The following is a 17965-nucleotide window of genomic DNA, read 5'->3' on the forward strand; positions in this document are numbered from 1 at the left end:
AAAAGAAAAATGCATTGATCTCGGCACAGCATTGAAAAGCACAATTAGATTTGCTGAAACCTGCAGCGAAATTCTCTCTCACTTGTAGCGATATTCTTAACTTAGTCCACTGATGTTCAAATTGTTTCCTCAAGTTGTTGCATCTCAAGTGAAGTGGCGTGCATAACATTTGCGATTTACTTAACTATGTTCTGCTTTTTGCATTATCATGCATAATTTGATTATTTTGCGGAGACTTTGGAAGTGTTTTATATATATACCTAAAATCAAATTCTTCCCACATCAAGCAACGATTTAGCATAATTAAAATAAGCTTTTGAAATTTCAAGCTGCTGGCCCCCTGACGTCCCCTTCATTCCCGCACGGCAAATGCAATGACTCCCTCAAGGACTAATGTGCCCCGTGGGGTGTTAGTATATTTTTGCAGTGTTTGTCAGGCACACGACGCAGAGGGGAGGGGTGGGGGCTGCGATCTAGCGACAAGGCAACGTCAGCGGCGGTGACTAACAGTGAGTCTGCTGTGCCACTCTGAAGCCACTTGATTTTCTCCTGTTTTCTAACGCTGGCACTTCAAATCGGTCTCACCTCTCTGTAGCTGTTAACGTCCGCTCTTGTGGCCCGCTAGATTTTAAGTGACATCTCTTTTAATGGGATTTTTCAACGCACGGTTGAATTTAGTTGACGCCTTCCGTATAGTAACCGAGCTTAAACTCTTGGAGAATTGTCTTCTTCAAAGTGATGTTATGTGGTAGTTATGTGGTAAGGATTTTTATTACAGTCTACGTTTTGAATTTTCAACCCCACTGCCACTTCTTTTTTTTTTAACCTCAGCTTGGAAGGTTTAAACCTTTCACTTCTGTTTTTTTTTTTTTCTCAGAAAAAAATTAAACCCATGGCATATTTTACTCGTTATAAGCCCAGAATACTTGGAAAATGTGTTTAAAAATTCCCACTTCCCTAGATTAGGCCTACTGTATAGTAGCACATTATCAGTATACGTGTGAAAAACTTTGTTGCCAAACAAGAACAATCGCAGGTATAAAATGTACCTTTATATACCATTGGGATTCATTCATTGACTCAGAAGACATGCTGAAGGCCATGTAGCTCGATCCAAAGTAATGGGTATTGCCCTCAAATTGTCCTCTCCTTTCATCAGAACGCCGCTTTCATCATGTTACGCACACGATGGTTGCAAAGAGCACATGGACAGCATCTCTTCTCAGAGGCTCTCAAAGCCGTGTGCATTCCACGTGAAAAAGGAGGTGGAAGGGATGAGATCTTAAAATTCCCTCCAGACTGGCTTATATCATCACAGACTCGCTCTGCATTATTTTTTTTTTTAAATGACGCTTGCAGAAAAGCAGCCTCAAAATGCTCCCCGCTTGGCAGCCTGCGAAAAAAGAAAAAAGTGCAGTATGTGCGGCATATTTTGAAGGAAAATATTATCATCTTTGGTGATGCGCCAGTAGGCCTTTGCGGGAAATAATCCAGCAGGTTGACAAGAAAAAGCGCGCCGCTCCTTTCATGGATTCCGCTGGAAATAGAGGCTAATTGAATAGTCCGCCGAAAGAAATCGGCGCCTCTGTTGTCAGTCCAATGAAAAGACGGTTTGAAGTGCAACATAGATTACGCGCTAGCAACAGATGCAACAGCTTGAACGTTTTTGGTAGCGGCGCCCCTCACACATCTGTCATAACAGAATACACAAAAATTCTTCAAGCACTCATACTACAGATTGAACAAGAAAACAGCCATTTGGAGGGAAAATCTTCATTAAGTTCTCCGCAGGAAAACGCCCAAATGTGTACCTGAGCTTAACTTAAAAACAATTTAGCAGCGATTATATGTACATTTTTGCTCTGCGTGTCGGCCTGGTCTCAATTCATCGCAAAAAGCGGGCAGCCAGTATCGTTTTTTTGGTCCTCTTTTGCTTTTTTTTTTTTCTTGAATTGCATGAAATTAATGGAAATTTTCCATTCCTTCATAAAATACATATTTTAAAACAGAGGTCCCCAACCGGCGGTCCGTGACCCAGTACCGTTCCGTGACTCACCTGAAATAATGAACTATTTCCATTGTATGTAATATCTTAGTCTGAAAGGTTTTTTTCTTTTGAAAACCTTTTATATTTCAAAACTGGCCCCCATTTTCTTGGATTTGTTTGTCTCCTGAGCGCCAAAATTTCCCGCATAAAAAAGTTAAATGAGTAAGAAACAGACGTCTTTGGGAAGGGAGATTCGGCCACTCGAGAGACAGGAGACGTGCCTACAACTTCGATGAAAAAAAAAAAACAGGCAATACCAGGAGTCTTACTTGAAATAATAACTTCGCTTGGTAAGGACTCTGAGCACCACTTGGTCCAAAAAGGACCCACAAACTGACAATGGATTCTCTACCTTTTTGTTACCGCGCCAGATGAGCTCGCGAATGGCGGCAAATATTTCTGAGTCTCCTGACATCCAATTGCTTTGAAAAGAGACAGAAGCTGCGGGCTCCGGTTTGTTTGTCGTTAAGTCTGTTTGTTTGTAAGTTTGTTTGTCTGAAGAAAGTGAATTTGAATGCCGTATTTGAGACGGATGGTGAAGCCGAACCGCAAAGATTTCCCGGGTGCTACCGCTACTTGGGGTCGGTATCCCTACCTCCCAGGAGACGATGGGAAAATGACACTTGAAAGCAATTTCATGTAGCACGTTTGTGGCCCCGGTGTCCGAGACCCGGTCCCGCCGTTAATAAAGACTAATGTGCTTGCAGACGTCGGCCCGTTCTCAATTAGCGTGATTTACAGCCTTGCCGATTGTCCGGAAACCAGTCAAGCCATATCCCAATTTACTGCGGGCAAATTAACCATAAATAATTAGACGCTGTAACCTTTCCTTCGCCTTGTCTCCCGGTGGGCGAACATGTAATGAAACGCTCACCGCTTCCTCCAAGCTGTCTGGTCAGGCAGAAGCTTATGCAACATTCAGCCCGTGGACGCCTGACGCTTAGCCCAAATCGATCTCCTAATGGCTCGTCGCTAATGGCCTGACCTATGGCCATGTTATGAAGGTGACGGCCGCCTGTTTTCTACCTCGGGGTGGCATTGGCTCCCAGGAGTCATTGCTTTTTTTTCCTGGCAGACTCCTTTGTTTGTAGCGCGGCATAACAAATGACACCATTATACCATGATATTGAGGGCATAACTTTCAGACGTTTGGGACTCATGTCAGGTGGAGAATCCCAAATAGCACCTTGAGGATTCAATGGCGGCGGCTTTTGTTTGTTCCTGCTTTGTGGTACCGTTCTTTGGAGGCTTTTACGCCCTCAAACTGCAGAGTTACAGGCTTTATTCTGGTGATGTTGTCAGGGTTGTTGGTATGAACCCTAGGACCCCAATTGGAGATACCCGCAAGTTTTCTTTTCAAACTAAGAGCAAATTAAATGGAATAGGACGCGAATAATGTACTGCATCCCATTTTGTTTACTGTAAATTACATCACCCGTCTCCATGAAATAAATGTTATTGTTGGATTTTGTTACCTCTATTTTATGCCTTTATTTTGCAAAGTTTTATACAAATACTGATTGTCATTTTTCATGCACTATTCCAAGAGGTGGTATTTGCCAGGAAAAGAAAAATATGGCACAGGGAGCACTGAAAAAAATGGACAAATCCTAGACAGTTTTTTCATTTCCATGAAATGTGCAAAAATTACCATAATTTTGCAATCCAGGAATGACGTCTTTGTGATTTTGTTTGATTCTGTGTAAAAGGCAAATAAAAGCTCTGCTCCTAAGATTTCTCAAAATGTCACAAAACTGGCAAATTTAAAGGACGGATTATACTGTATAAATTGCGCCGTAATGACGTCATCTAATTGTCTGATTGGGCGATGCTTGTGCGAGAGTCCTTTTATTTTTTTCAGATTTTATGAACCTCTATAAAATGTGCTACATGAAATTGAAGGGCATCGCTTTGGGGAAAGATATGAGCTCTTAAAAAGCCACTGAAGAGAAACTAAAAAGCTGGGTCATTTCAGAACAAACTTGAAAGACGTTGCTGGAGGTTTTGTTGGTTTTGGCCACTCTCACTGTCCGTCGGAATCGGCGGCACCTTCCCGCCAGACCCTCGCCGCCGAGCGACATCAAAAAAGACGAGCGGACGCAGAGAAGCAAGAGAAGCGAGGCGCGACAGAACCCACGTCTCATTCTAGCAACGTAGTTGATCCTTTAATGGTTTGAAAGGAGCGCTGGTCGTCCTCCACCCTGTCCTCTGATATTCAGAATCCAATTAGTAGATGTGCTGCAAGGGTGGAGGAGGGGGGCCTTTAGTGACAGCGGGCCATTTGTAAGAACCGTTATCAAGGAGGAACACTGACTAGTCTAATATTTTATTAATGAGCTCTCAGATTCCTCAAATAACAACTGCTGCATTTAGGCATCCAAAACAAAACAAAAATCGAGAGGAAGTTTTTAGAGTTTTGAAATAAAAACATGCACTCGGTTTGGCCTCTAGATTTAAACCGTCAATTTTTCAAGTCTGCTACCTACAGTGGCGGCATAAGAGTCTGTGACAACGCCAGATGGAAGTCAGATTGTTTACTCTGTGGGCCGTGGAAGCAGGGCCACACCCTGTGACGGTTGGATTTGGCGTGTAGCAAACAGGATCCAACAGATGATGTGACCCTGACAGTGAGGAAGGGGCATGTAGGGTCAGGACAGTTATAGGATGTCAAATAGTGCTGCGACCGGTGGGAAAGGAATACATCAAGTAGTTAATGAGACTAGAGGGAACAGGACTGGTAGTGAGCCTGGCGGTTGGAGTTCTGTGAGGAACAGCGCGTCTCAAGTAGGACAGGTAACGAGTCAACCACTGAGAAGGAAATGTGATGGCCAGCCAATAAGACACGGTGAGCAACGGGAGTAAGGTAAGCAGTTCCAAATCTGGTAACCAAGAAACATGACTGTTAGTCAATGGGGCAGGTAGGGACAGGACGTTTACTAAGTCAATTAGTGCTACAACCTGTAGCGAGGGAATGCGTCAGGGAACTCATCAGACTTGGGGGACAGGACTGGTAGTGACCCTGGTAGTTTTATTCAGGTATTGTTTCAACCAATTTGGTGGGAATTTGACGGGTAACTATCAAGACTGGGCAGAACAGGAAGTTTGCTAGGACGAAACAGGACGTCGTAGTAAGCTAGACGACGTTATACCCTGCGAGGAAGGAAAATGACAATTTGCAAATCAGATGGGACAGAGCAGGTTAATTCGCCGGTTGTGGGTTGGACGTTATCAACGGTGTATGGAAGAGACACGAGAAATACGACGGGCCAGGACGGAAACGGTGGAGCAAGCGCTTCTAGAAGTTTTGAGGAAAATGCATGACAGCTAGCTGATAGAGCTGGATGTGAAAGGACAAGACAGGACGGACGATATTGAGCCAGGCGGAGGCTATTCGGTGCCAAACAACTTTGCAAAGAGTGAGTGCAAAGCAAAGTTTAGCTCAATAACAATAACCGGAGTGCGGCGTCCTACCCGATGCCGACATCCCGCCGGCGAGCATCTACGGACAAATGCGGCCAGTCAATAATTGGTGACAATTAAGACATGCGAGGGAAAGCTGCGGCAGACCCGGTGCTTGCACACTGACTCACTTTCACCTCTCAAAGTGCTTTTACGAGACAAGGCGGAGCAGAGCGAGCTTGTTCGAGGCCCTTGTAAATGTTCCCTTTATTAAATTAGCACTAAAAAAAAAGACAGAGCGACCGGGCAGTTTGTTTGTTTCGCCTCGCCTCATCGAAATGACAGTTACGGCGTGGAATGAATCACGACCTCCAGACGTGGAGATTTACAGTGCGGGGGAGAGGAGGGGATTGATTTGCCCCAAGTCGACACAAAGGAGACAAGCCGAGCGTTTTTCCCCTGATTGATACTTTTTGAGCCGTGAATTTGGAAACGAGCCGGGGAGAAAGTTTAGTTTCTGGCCATTTCTGTCCTAGGCATCACGACAACGTGCTTGGTTTCATCAAAAAGCGAAGAAAATGTAGCGTTTTGTGGAAAGAAACAGCTTTCGATGCATATATTTGTTTTGCTTTTGTGACAGCTCAAACTACACGACAACAAAAGCAAGACGAAGAACAGACGTTTGATGGCAAAATACGTCATGTATTTTACTGTCAAGCTACCGCTTGAAAGGGAATGAGGAAGTCAAAATGATGGCTGTCAAAACGTTGGCTTTCGACAATGGTCCCAAATACATTTCCCAAAAAGCGGACCGTTCAGCATTCCAAGCTTTTCTCTGGTGCCAGCCATTTTTATGCGTGCATTTTTTTTTTTTTTTTAATGTCGTACACTTGGATGCTTTTCAGTCTCCCTATAGTCCGACAGCAGTAAAATGTAAGCAGCTGATTGCAGAAAAGTTTGTGAAAACAACTTGGGATGAGTTGTGATGTGGAAGGCCAAAAGGGGGAAATTTTAAGTTTGGAGCAGGTGGTGCTGCCAGATGTCTTATTTAATGATGATAGTTAAATGTTTTTTGTCATCTTTTGCAACGAGTAACGTGCCATTGAAGATTTAAATCACCTGACTGATACCGGTGTGAATACTTAGTGCAGAAATTTTTTGCGGCTTTGGCAAACCCTTTTTTTAGGGATATTTATAGTAGTTTCCTCCGCAGGGTGTCCGAGCTCTTTCTTAGAGATAGGGTGAGAAGCTCGGTCATCCGGGAGGGGCCCAGCGTCGAGCCGCTTTACCTTCGCCATTTGAGGTGGCTCGGGCATCTGTCTTTCCATGAAATTTGGTTTTTATGTCCATCATGAATTTAGCTACAGCCCTTAATGAATCAGTAAGCCATGTTTGACTTCAAGTGTCCTTCACTAACAGTCACTATTTGTCTCCCTCACCAGAGCACCTGAAGGCACCTCTGGATGAGTACATGGTCCGCCTGCCCAAAGTGCGTATCCTGAGGAGCAAAAAAAGGGAGGGTCTGATCCGGACCCGTCTGCTGGGCGCCGCCGCTGCTAAGGGCGAGGTTATCACCTTCCTGGACTCACACTGCGAGGCCAACGTCAACTGGCTGCCTCCTCTGCTCGGTGAGGCACTTTGAAAAAAAACTCCGTCTCCAGGATATGCCGTATATATTTTAAAGTTTTTGCTTGCAATTTAATTTGAATCAAATAAAATGAAAGTTTAATATTTAATTGAATCATAATTATATTCCTTTATCTCTTTCATTCTCATTTAAAATAGTAATAAAAGTAATAAATGATCAATTCTCATCAAATACGTTTTTTATGGAGGGAAGCTGACACCCTGACTAGTGCTTTTCTAATATTAAGCCAATTGTAGTGATAACTGTGACCATTGGATGGCAGTGTTGCCATACATAAAACACATACAACACATGTAAGGAATGAAACTCAATCTTTCATATGATACCGCCCATGGCATACAATATTCTGTCAGCCTTGAAAGATGAGAGAAAATGCTAAATATACTCTCAAAGTTGCCTTTTCCGATAGAAAGAGTTAAACCCTGAAGGCATTGATCGACACTGTCTTTTTTTGTAAACGATTTTTTCCCTACTGATCGTACTTTCCACAAATCCTCTTTATTTTTACTTTCTGATTGACCGGCTTACCTGTTTTATTGACATTCCCTTAAGTGCAGCGCCATCTCCACGATTAGCTTCCATTCTATGCGACTTATACTGCGGAGCGCCTTATATATAAAATAGGCCATTCATTGAAGGCGCACCTTATAATTGCTGCACTTCATAGTGCGGAAAATACAGTACCGTAATTTCATAACCACGCATAGAATCATCTAGCAGACTCACACACGCAATACAACTTGAAATTGTCCCACACTTGTCCGTGCACCTCAGACCGAATCGCCCAGGACCGAAAGACCATCGTATGCCCAATGATCGACGTTATCGACCATGACAACTTCGGCTACGAGACGCAAGCGGGCGACGCCATGCGCGGGGCCTTCGACTGGGAAATGTACTACAAGCGCATCCCCATCCCCGCCCGGCTGCAGAAGGGTGACCCCAGCGAGCCTTTTGAGTGAGTTCCACAAAGCCTCCATTTATCCGCCGCTGCCTTAACGCAACTTGCCAAAGTACGCCCGCTTTCTCTGCGCAGTTTTACGATCACAAACCGGAAGTTACAAATTAAAAACCATTCATTTCATAAAATGATATTGGAATAAGTAGTTTTAAATTCCCTAAAATGTACTGTCATTATGAAAGTTTAAATACCAAAAGTATCAGCGGTATCTGTGGCACGAGGTGAGTAATCGTACTGGCGTGGGTCTCCAAAAAGTTGTATCCAACATCGCTAGATAGTAATATGGCGACGCAGCAGTGCGTCCTGTCCTTGTTCCGTCCTCATCAGTCATTTCAACTTTTTTTTCTTAATGGTTTAGATCTCCGGTGATGGCGGGAGGGCTGTTCGCCATGGACAGGAAGTGGTTCTGGGAGCTGGGAGGCTACGATACAGGTCTGGAGATCTGGGGAGGAGAGCAGTACGAGATCTCTTTCAAGGTCGGGTAAAAGCTTTTTTTCGTTTATAGGCAGCAATTCCCCAATTATAAGGCGCACCCGTGTATAAGACGCACCTTAATTTTGTGGTCGAATTCAGGCATTTTCTATGTTACCATCTATAAGACCCACCAACACTTTGGCGACGATAGCAAAACCGAAAAAATATCATCTGTTGTAAACTTCATATTGTTCATTCCCTCAAGCGTGGTCAGATTTCCCATATTGTGAGCGGTCAGTGAACGCCTCACCAGTGAAATACCGAATTAGCTCGAAGCACGCCGTTCCAGTTCATTTTACCGTAAATGCCCGAACCAAGTTTCTGATTGTGTGCATATGAAAGAAGACTGCGGTTAATAAACGAGTCAAATGGATAAATTGTGCACCTAAATTTGGCAAGTTCAAAATCAAGGCAGCCCATCTAGGCGGCAAACCGGCGGGAAAAGGGTTCACCGTGAGCGTTTTCCGTTCAGGGTTCAGCTCATGTTCCAGTCAAAGCCAAGTAACTTCACATCAATCACGGGAACGCCGCCTCGTTATTAGATTGAGCTTTTGTTCGCCGTTTCAACGGGAATTATTTCGTTGAAGCGGCGGGTCAGCGTGCCAAGACGCCGCCGCTCTTCCAGTCAGTCCAACCAGCTGACAGGGTGGCGCGGCGTCGCCCGTTCGCTAATCCAATTGCGCTTTGAAAGAGCGCCTCGCGTTTGTCGTCTCACTTCATCACGCTCCGCGTTGGCCCCGCCCGCCCCGAGGCCATGAGATGGGCGCCGCTCAAGCAAATGGCACTTGTCTGCGCCGTACCACTTTTGTTGCGATTATGAATTCAACTTACTCTATTTCTGACCATCGACAGTATATGAGACAAAGACCTGCTGTACTGTACTATACGGACATATTGAACATAACACATGAAGATGCAATAATATTTTTTTTTTTTTTTGCAAATGAGAGTATCATTTTTGTCTACATGTATTGCCGCACCATATGTTTTCCAAATAGCCATTTCTTAAAGCAGTGGTGTTCAAACAACAGCCTGGGGGGGGGGGGATTTGCGTCCCACTCCCCACATTCAATGCGCACGTGGCATATGCAAAAAAAAAAACATTTTGACATCGCCCTCAATGCTATTTAAAAGAAGTAATAAAAAAAAGTTGGTGGTAGATGTTAGAAGTGTTAAAAAAAATCCCGATTTATCCCATCAGCTTTAACAAACATGTTGTAGGTTTTTCTTTAAATAACGACGTTTTATATATATAATGTGTAATTGCTTGATATATTGATTTGTGTACAATAAGGTAAAAAAAAATATATGCGGCCCTCAAAAGAAATATTTAGGCCTCTCAAATGAGCCCCCCCCCCATTCAAAAATGCTTTGTGCTGGTTAGGAGGGTACTTTGCTGAAAAAATATTTGACAAGGTGTTATAGCGTTTAATAAACAGTAAAGAAGTTCTTGTTTAATGCCTTCTCTTACTGCAATATCCGTAGATGCTAATTGCAAATTTGTGACTTTTTTATGTATTTATTTTCAGCCAAAAATTGAGCATAAATTCCCCTTAAAGTCAATTCACTGAAACTTTGGAATTTGCAAGTAGCGAAGCTTGAATTACGGGAGAAAGCGTTTTGATTCTGATGCTGCGTTTTTTTTCCCGCTCAGGTGTGGATGTGCGGCGGTCGCATGGAGGACATTCCATGCTCCAGGGTGGGACACATCTACAGGAAGTACGTGCCCTACAAGGTGCCCGGAGGGGTCAGCCTGGCCAGGGTGAGGCCCCTCGTTTTTCATCCTTATGACAAACCTCCTGAAAACCATGAAGATACTTGACATGAAGACGGACTAGCCAGCGTTTGAAACAGAGCTCGTCTGCTAAGCGCGGCACTTTTATCTTCCGGCGGCAGAACCTGAAGCGCGTGGCCGAAGTGTGGATGGACGAGTACGCCGAGTACGTGTACCAGCGGCGGCCCGAGTACCGCCACCTGTCGGCGGGCGACATTACGGCGCAGAAGGAGCTGCGCGGGCGCCTGGGATGCAAGAACTTCAAGTGGTTCATGAGCGAGGTGGCCTGGGATCTGCCCGAGCACTACCCGCCCGTGGAGCCCCCCGCCGCCGCCTGGGGCCAGGTACGCTGCGGACCCATTATCGCCATTTTGACCAATATTGCGAAATACCTTTTTAACAAATCTGATGGCTGATCATGCAATCAAATTAATTTTCATGCTGACCATGGGAACATTCTGCATCTTTTGAAAAGTACGCGATTTGTGAAAATGCAGCTTTTTTTTCTCATCTGTACGGATCTTTTTACTTCATTCACATTTTAAGACATGCTGATGTCCCTGGGAGCTCCCTAAAAGGTTTATGGCAGAAATGTATAGTGTAACATTGATTTTTAAATATCCACCTTATGCAAATCTGAAAAGTTGTCAACAGAGCGGGAGTTTTTCTCAAATCAGAGGGCTTTAACTAGAATCCCCCCCCCCCCTTTTGAAAATTAAATAGAACTAAATAGTTTGTGATGAAAACAATGATTTCCAAGTTTTGACGCCGAAATAGTTGTATGCTGCTTCTACCTTCTTAGAGATAAGCCCCTTTGACGTGTGCTTACCAGATCCGAAACGAGGCCAGCGACTTGTGTATGGAGACCAAGCACTTTGTGTCCGGAAGCCCCATCCGCCTGGAAAGCTGTGGCAAGGCGCGGGGGGAGGTCAGCTGGAGCCATGGACAGGTGAGGACACATCGATTACATCACATATACAAATGCACAACGTTAGCACTCTTCGAGAACTGACGTGATCAAATACTCCAAACTGACTATGTGGCGTGAGATCTTTCAAGTGCAAGTTGCACGAAAAATTGTCTTTGTTCGAATGTTGCAACGCGTTGACTTCTCACCTATCGCGTGCTCATCGCATCGCAGAAAAAGCTATATTGCGGAGCCGCGTGCTTTGAAGGGTCCTTGAATGCCATACAGATGAGTTAACTGTAAATGCACATGCCATGGGCACTCCTCAGACGTCGACCTACTGGAGGTGATGAACATTAAATGAACGCAAGTTGAATGTCTCGGACAAGTTGTATATTGCTTTTGGATAGGCACGCTACAATTGGTGATACGCTGGCTCTAAATTGCAAAAAGTACATTTTTGGGCTACATCGAAACACACACACACACACTTTCAGCGTTATTAACTTGACAGGCTCCCTCAGGGGTGTGTTTGTTTGGAGATGTGTAATCCCAGTTCGCGACGGAGCCTAATGGATTGCCCGAGCTTCTCGGATGCTTCCGTTGCCGTTTTATGGATGTCGCGCTGCCTGACTCCGTTCAGCCACAAAGGCCGCTTGCCTCAAATGGCGGGACGGACATTTGGGAAAAAAAAAAAAAAAAAAACTGAGCCGTTAGCCGTAGTTGTTGGACATGTCCATCGGAGAACCGCGCGTGAAAATGTCAAAAGATCCGGTGGAATTGAGGGCGGGCATCCTTCCCGGCAGGTGTTCACCTTGGGTTGGCGCCAGGACATCCGCGTGGGCGATCCCATGCACACCAAGAAGGTGTGCTTCGACGCCGTGTCCCACAGCAGCCCCGTCACCCTCTACGACTGTCACGGCATGAAGGGCAACCAGCTCTGGCGCTACCGCCAGGTACGTGGCGCACGATGGGATTGAATGAAGGAAACAAAAATTCTTTGGCGTTTATTTTGCGTCCCGCCTCGCTCGAAGGCGTGTCATCGGGAGGGAAAAAAAAAGAGGTTTGTCAGCATTTGACGGCGCGTGTGCTCCCCGTCCCAGGATAAGAGCTTGTACCACCCGGTGAGCAACAGCTGCGTGGACGGCAACGCGTCGGAGCGCCGCCTCTTCATGAACACGTGCGACCCGTCGTCCCCCGGCCAGCGCTGGCTCTTCGACAAGACCAACGCCACCGTGCTGGAGCGTTTTAACCGCCGCGCCGCCGATTGAACGCCGCCCTCCGCCGCAAGCATTCTCTCCGTCCCAGGGGCGGGTGAGCGCCGCCCCCTCCGCGCCCTTCGCCGACGGCTCGGACGGACGCATTCCTACTTTTCCGCCTCGTTTTTCCTGCCTTTTCTTCACCGCCGAGTTCCTTATCTGATCCCGTCCTTCTCTTTTCACGACGGGCCGCCTCCGACGAGCGTTCCGCCCCCTCGGGGCAAAGCGGGCGGGAGCGCTCACCTGCCGATGGACCGCCGCCCGCCTTCACCCTTCGACCCCCCGTCGTCACTTTCCTCCTTTTTTTTTCATTCCCCCCCCGATGTCAGCGCTCGCCGGAGGGTCCCCCGTCACAGGCGGATGAGCGCCGGGTCGCCCCGTCCCGCCCCGCTCGGCCCGTGATTGGCAGGTGGGAGGGGCGGGCCCCGGGGAGCAACATTATTGCACTCGTGATAAACTTGAATGAAATTCTAGTGCCTTGTTGAACGCGTGTGTGCGGGTGTGTGCATGCAGTCGAGCGACGGTAAAAGCGGTTTGACCGAGGGACAGCGAACGCACCGCTTCAGTTACTGAAGCCGGCGCGGTGAGTAAGTGTTCATTTTCCAATCATGACGCGATGCCCTGCTTGATTTATGTCTCCTGCTCTAAAGTATATTTATAGAAATGTGAATTTCTTTTGTCGTTTTCCTTTGGTCGTCCCCCTGTGGTTTTTGTCGCGTTTTTTCAGTGTGATGAGTTTGGGAAGCTCATTATGCATTTTTTTTTTTTCTGCGGATTTAATTACTTTCACGTGTCATTACTGGACAAAAAAAAACAATTCTTGCATTTTGCACATTCCTCAACTGATTCATTCATGAGCCACAAAATATCTTAGCAAAAGAAAGAGTAACCTTTCAACTTTCATCAGTTTTTTTAGCCATGAATTCAGGTTTCAAAATGAATCCGTTGGCAAGAACACTTTCAAAAATTGTCATGCAAATTCGTAGCCATCTCAATCGTTTATTTCTTTGTTGCGATCAAAACGACGGAAAGAGCGAATGTTGTTTTGCGTGTTGCATCATGTGACCAAGGTGCGCGTAGCCCACTGTACATTTTGTATGGCGCGAATGACGACATCTTTGATTTTCTACTGACGTTGCAAAAAGCGGTTGGAAAAAAATACAAATTTATTTAGATATTTAACTGTGTACATTGAAGCAGGAATCGTCTTGATATTTTTGCTGGAAAAATAAATAAAATGTTTCTATATTTGAAGGAAAAAAGATCTGCGTGGGCGCGTGCCTGGTTCTTTTTTTTTTTTTATTTTGAGCGTCAGCACCAACGTGATGAATAAATTGGCTTTTTTTTTTTTGTTTGGCGGCGACGACAGCGCCATTTGGATGGCCTCGTCGTCCGGATTACTCACCTTTCCAATTTCCTCCCCCTGTCACTTGTTATTAGAGCTTTGCCGTGACTTTAATCCTCTGGCGCCTCCCCGGTGGCGCGCAAACACACGTCCCTCCCGAAAAGCGGGAAATCCCCTAATCGTTTCCTCCAGCAACAAAAATCTTCAGGCCGTGGCGTCGGGGCACTGTCATCTTATAAAGCACGTGTGGCAAACTCAAGGCCCGGGGGCCAGATCCGGCCCGCCGCTTCATTTTATAGGGCCCGTGAAATGCTGATTTGGTTTCAGGTTTCTGGCTAAAATACCAAACTTTTTGTTCCTGAAATGTCTTTTGAACAGTTTTTACTGGCCTCTGCTTCTAAAAAAAAAAAATATTCCAGGCGTCTGACAGAAACTATAACTACAATGTGGCCCACAATAAAAATGAGTTAGACAAAAAGATTACATTTGTTTTATTAGATTGCATTTTTTTCCTCATATTATTGATACTTTCTTGTTCATTTACTCCCATTTTTATAATAAGTTCAAGTCTTAAGTCTTGAGTAGACGCCGATACCGCTAATACTTTTGATATGCAATGGTTCTCCAAAATAAAATGGCAAAAAATGGACATACTTTGAAAAATAGACCTACAGGTATATGGATTTTTTCCCTTAAAACCTAATGAAATTTTCTCATCTTTCTGCTTGAGTACTGATACCTTGAAGTAATGCCAGGTATGGGTGATACCCACACTTGGTATCAGTACATGCCCTTTCCTTTTAATAGTACTGCATTGTTGGGGTCAAAAAAATGCTCAAAAGGCTTTTCAGAATCAAGCTGCCTTCCTAAAGTCAAGTTAAGCGGTACAAATTATGGCCACAACTCGATTTGGTTTTGTTGGGCCACGAGAAGCCATTTCCCCTTCACCGTGAATTATGGTCTGGCACGTGGCACGGCCGTAAATCTATTCTGCGGGATGACGAGTAACTTTTTAATTCTCCGGGATAATTCCGCCTGAGGTGACATCAAGGCGACGTTGTTTTGATGATGTTTTACTTCTTACTTGCGCAAAAAAAAAATCTAAATAATGAGCCACAGCTGGATTGTCTAGCAGCAAAGTAGCATTTTTAGGGGGAAAAAAAGCAGGCCGTGATTTTTTTTTAACGCTTTTTTTAGGGGTGAGTCTTGGGTAACGGGTGCTTTATCATTGTTATTGCTTAAGGCAACGTTTTTAGTGAGGAGAACAACAGCGCGGAAGCCGTTGCGATGCTACTGGGGATGCTTATTTGCGGGGAAAAAATTGAGGAAGCTGCAAGTAATGATCAACGCATCCTCCCACCGCATTCGGCGCTCGCACTGGAACGTCATGCAACATCGACATTAGACTACATCATAAATTTTGCGCCATTCTTCTGTCCAAATGGCTTGGAAGAAGGCTTCAGAATTCCCCTGAAATGCCAATATATATATATATATATATATATATATATATATATATATATATATATATATATATATATATATATATATATATATATATATATATATATATATATATACACACACACACACACACACACAGGTATATATTTTTTTAATATGTTTTTATACATATTAAAAAAAATACTTAAAAAAAATATATATAATATATATATATATATATATATATATATATACAAATTAAAAAAATATTAAGAAATATGTATCTATATAAATATATATCTATATATAAAAAATATATTTAAAAAAATATATGAAGAAATATATATCTATATACTGTATAAAAATATATAAAAAATATATTTTTTTAATACTTTTATACAGTATATAGATATATATATATTTTAAAAAAAATATATTATCTATATACTGTATAAAAATATATAAAAAATATATTTTTTAATACTTTTATACAGTGTATATATATATATATATTTATATATATATTTTTTTTAATATAATTTATATATATATATATATATATATATATATATTTCTTTATATTTTTTTAATATATATATATATATATATAGATAGATAGATAGATAGATAGATTATATATTTTTTAAAGTATAAATTTTATTTATATAGATAGATATATTGTGTGTGTGTATAATAATGCATTGCATTACATTTCTTTTTTTTGTGAACAGAAAGGAATGCCTTCAAGCTTTTAGGCTACTTTCACGCCAACTTTGTTTAGTGCTGGCTGGGTTCAGCGACTGCATTATAAATGAAACACCTGCAGTGTGTTGCCCAATGTTGTGCGGCGCGGCGCAAAGGCATGGAGAGCTCTTTAGCGCCGTGACCCAGTTGTCGAAAGCACCTGAAGGGCCAACGCTCCCTAAACGCGTCTCAACACGCGTCAGGCGGCTGCGAGGCGTTCCGTCGAGACGCTTGACAGTCAACTGCAGATGTGGAGACAATGAAACGCGCTCCGCATATTTATCATGTGTAGATCCGTATAAAAAGTCTCATGAAGCCATGCTGGAAAATATACAGGAAATTATGCCCCAAAACCGAGGAGATGTAAACATCTTGGGTCATTTCCCAGTTAGTAGCGCCCCAGAATTTGTGCAAAATTCAGCCCAAAAGCCTGTTTTATTTAGCAACTTCAAATTTCAGCCCTTCCTGAAAAGAAACATGAAATTTATGGGATTTCTGTTGATTTCCCAACATGCCAAGGGAGGTTTTGATGTTTCTGATCACAGAGAATCACGCAATCCCTGTTATCTTTCTGCCATTTTCTTCTCACGTTCCTGGATCGCTAATAAGGACGAATGATTGGCAGCTTGATAAATCGCGGCAATAACACGTGGGAAAGCATTTTTTTTCTCTTGAACCCGTCTGAAATAACGAGTTTATTTCCAACCAGTCTTTAAACGAGATCCCGAGGAAGCACCTGGCGCTGGCGGGGGGATGGGAGGGGTTTGGGCTTGATTTTGCAGTCATGCTAATTGGACCTTGTCTTTGGCGCGCCGTCATTCGGTGTGGGACGATCAAAGTGTCAATTAGAGCAGATGCCGGGAAACGGCGCTTAATGACGACGGCGCCTTTCAAGCAAAAACAGACGAGCGGGATTCTGACAAAACTCAAAACAGCAGGGGATGAGCATCACGGTTAAGAAAGTTTATCAAAGATCTTGTGTACGTTAGTCAGCTGCGGTTGAATGGAACAAGCGCAAATACTCTTTGTGCACTAAAATATATGTATTTTACCCTATTTTTCTGACATTTTTACTTTACGCCGTTGAATGGGTGTCAAACGTTCCACCTGCAGCCTGGGGGTTTTATCCAGCCCGCAAAATTCTTTGGCGAAGCATGAAAAAAATTAATACGACTTCTCTTTCCCCTATCCATAATCAATAGATAGAAATGAGTTCTTTTACAAGCAGTGCCCAGATAAGCAGTGCAAACTATAAGCTGAAAAGCATCCCCATAGCATGATGTCCCCACCACCATGCTTCACTGTGCCTGGTTTCCTTCAAACATAATGCCAGGCATTCACACCAAAGAGTTCAATCTTTGTCTCATCTTAGTCAATGTCGTCTCTATGGACAAAAATTGCAACAGGAACTGTATATTTATGAAATTGAGATATTTTAGGTCAGGCTACGCCAGGTTATTGAAAGGCTTGCAAATGTTGTAAGTTGGCCGCTAGCACCACCCGGTGGTTTTGGGGAGTAAACAGCAAAATTTCTATTGCGCCCCATTGACAAGTTGCTGTTGAAAGGATTCATGCAAAAATCGGGGGAGATGCATGATAAAACATTGTGTTTTCGATATGTCCAAAATTTGAACGGCAGTAAATGAGCCCGACATGGGCTAAATTTGACACCTGTAGGGTGTACCTCTCGACCTCCCGTTTGCAAGCATTTCGAAGCGACTGCATATTGAAAGCCGTCATGTTTTGACAATATACGCGATATTTTAGCCTCATTGTTTTTGGTGTGGTTTTCCTTTGATATTACGCATCAAAAACCCTGAGTCGGGTCACAATTTGCCCTCAGGGGTCGATACATATTAGAATGAGGCTGTAAGATGGCCAAATGTGGACGCACTTTCCAAATGCACTGTACAGGGAGTTTGGTAAAGCCGCGTTGTATCGTAACACAAAAGAAGACGGCGTGG

At 43.8% G+C, this 17965-nt stretch overlaps 1 protein-coding gene across 3 annotated transcripts in view; it reads left to right on the plus strand.

The window, feature by feature from the left end:
• The window catches only part of LOC148408467 (polypeptide N-acetylgalactosaminyltransferase 10-like), a 53746-nt gene extending 40013 nt beyond the window's left edge, over positions 1 to 13733 (plus strand). For all 3 annotated transcript variants that reach the window (XM_088440033.1, XM_088440031.1, XM_088440032.1), the window contains exons 6-13: positions 6889 to 7074; positions 7869 to 8052; positions 8414 to 8531; positions 10184 to 10291; positions 10426 to 10647; positions 11136 to 11252; positions 12017 to 12166; positions 12314 to 13733. In XM_088440033.1, the coding sequence (XP_088296159.1) occupies positions 6889 to 7074; positions 7869 to 8052; positions 8414 to 8531; positions 10184 to 10291; positions 10426 to 10647; positions 11136 to 11252; positions 12017 to 12166; positions 12314 to 12481 (1253 nt within the window). In that variant the 3' untranslated portion in view covers positions 12482 to 13733. The remainder of the gene's footprint in view (positions 1 to 6888; positions 7075 to 7868; positions 8053 to 8413; positions 8532 to 10183; positions 10292 to 10425; positions 10648 to 11135; positions 11253 to 12016; positions 12167 to 12313) is intronic.
• Positions 13734 to 17965: the final 4232 nt, after the last annotated feature.

The sequence above is a fragment of the Hippichthys cyanospilos genome, chromosome 18 (genome assembly GCF_059441005.1).
Source record: "Hippichthys cyanospilos isolate Australia breed blue-spotted pipefish chromosome 18, RoL_Hcya_1.0, whole genome shotgun sequence".
NCBI lineage: Eukaryota > Metazoa > Chordata > Actinopteri > Syngnathiformes > Syngnathidae > Hippichthys > Hippichthys cyanospilos.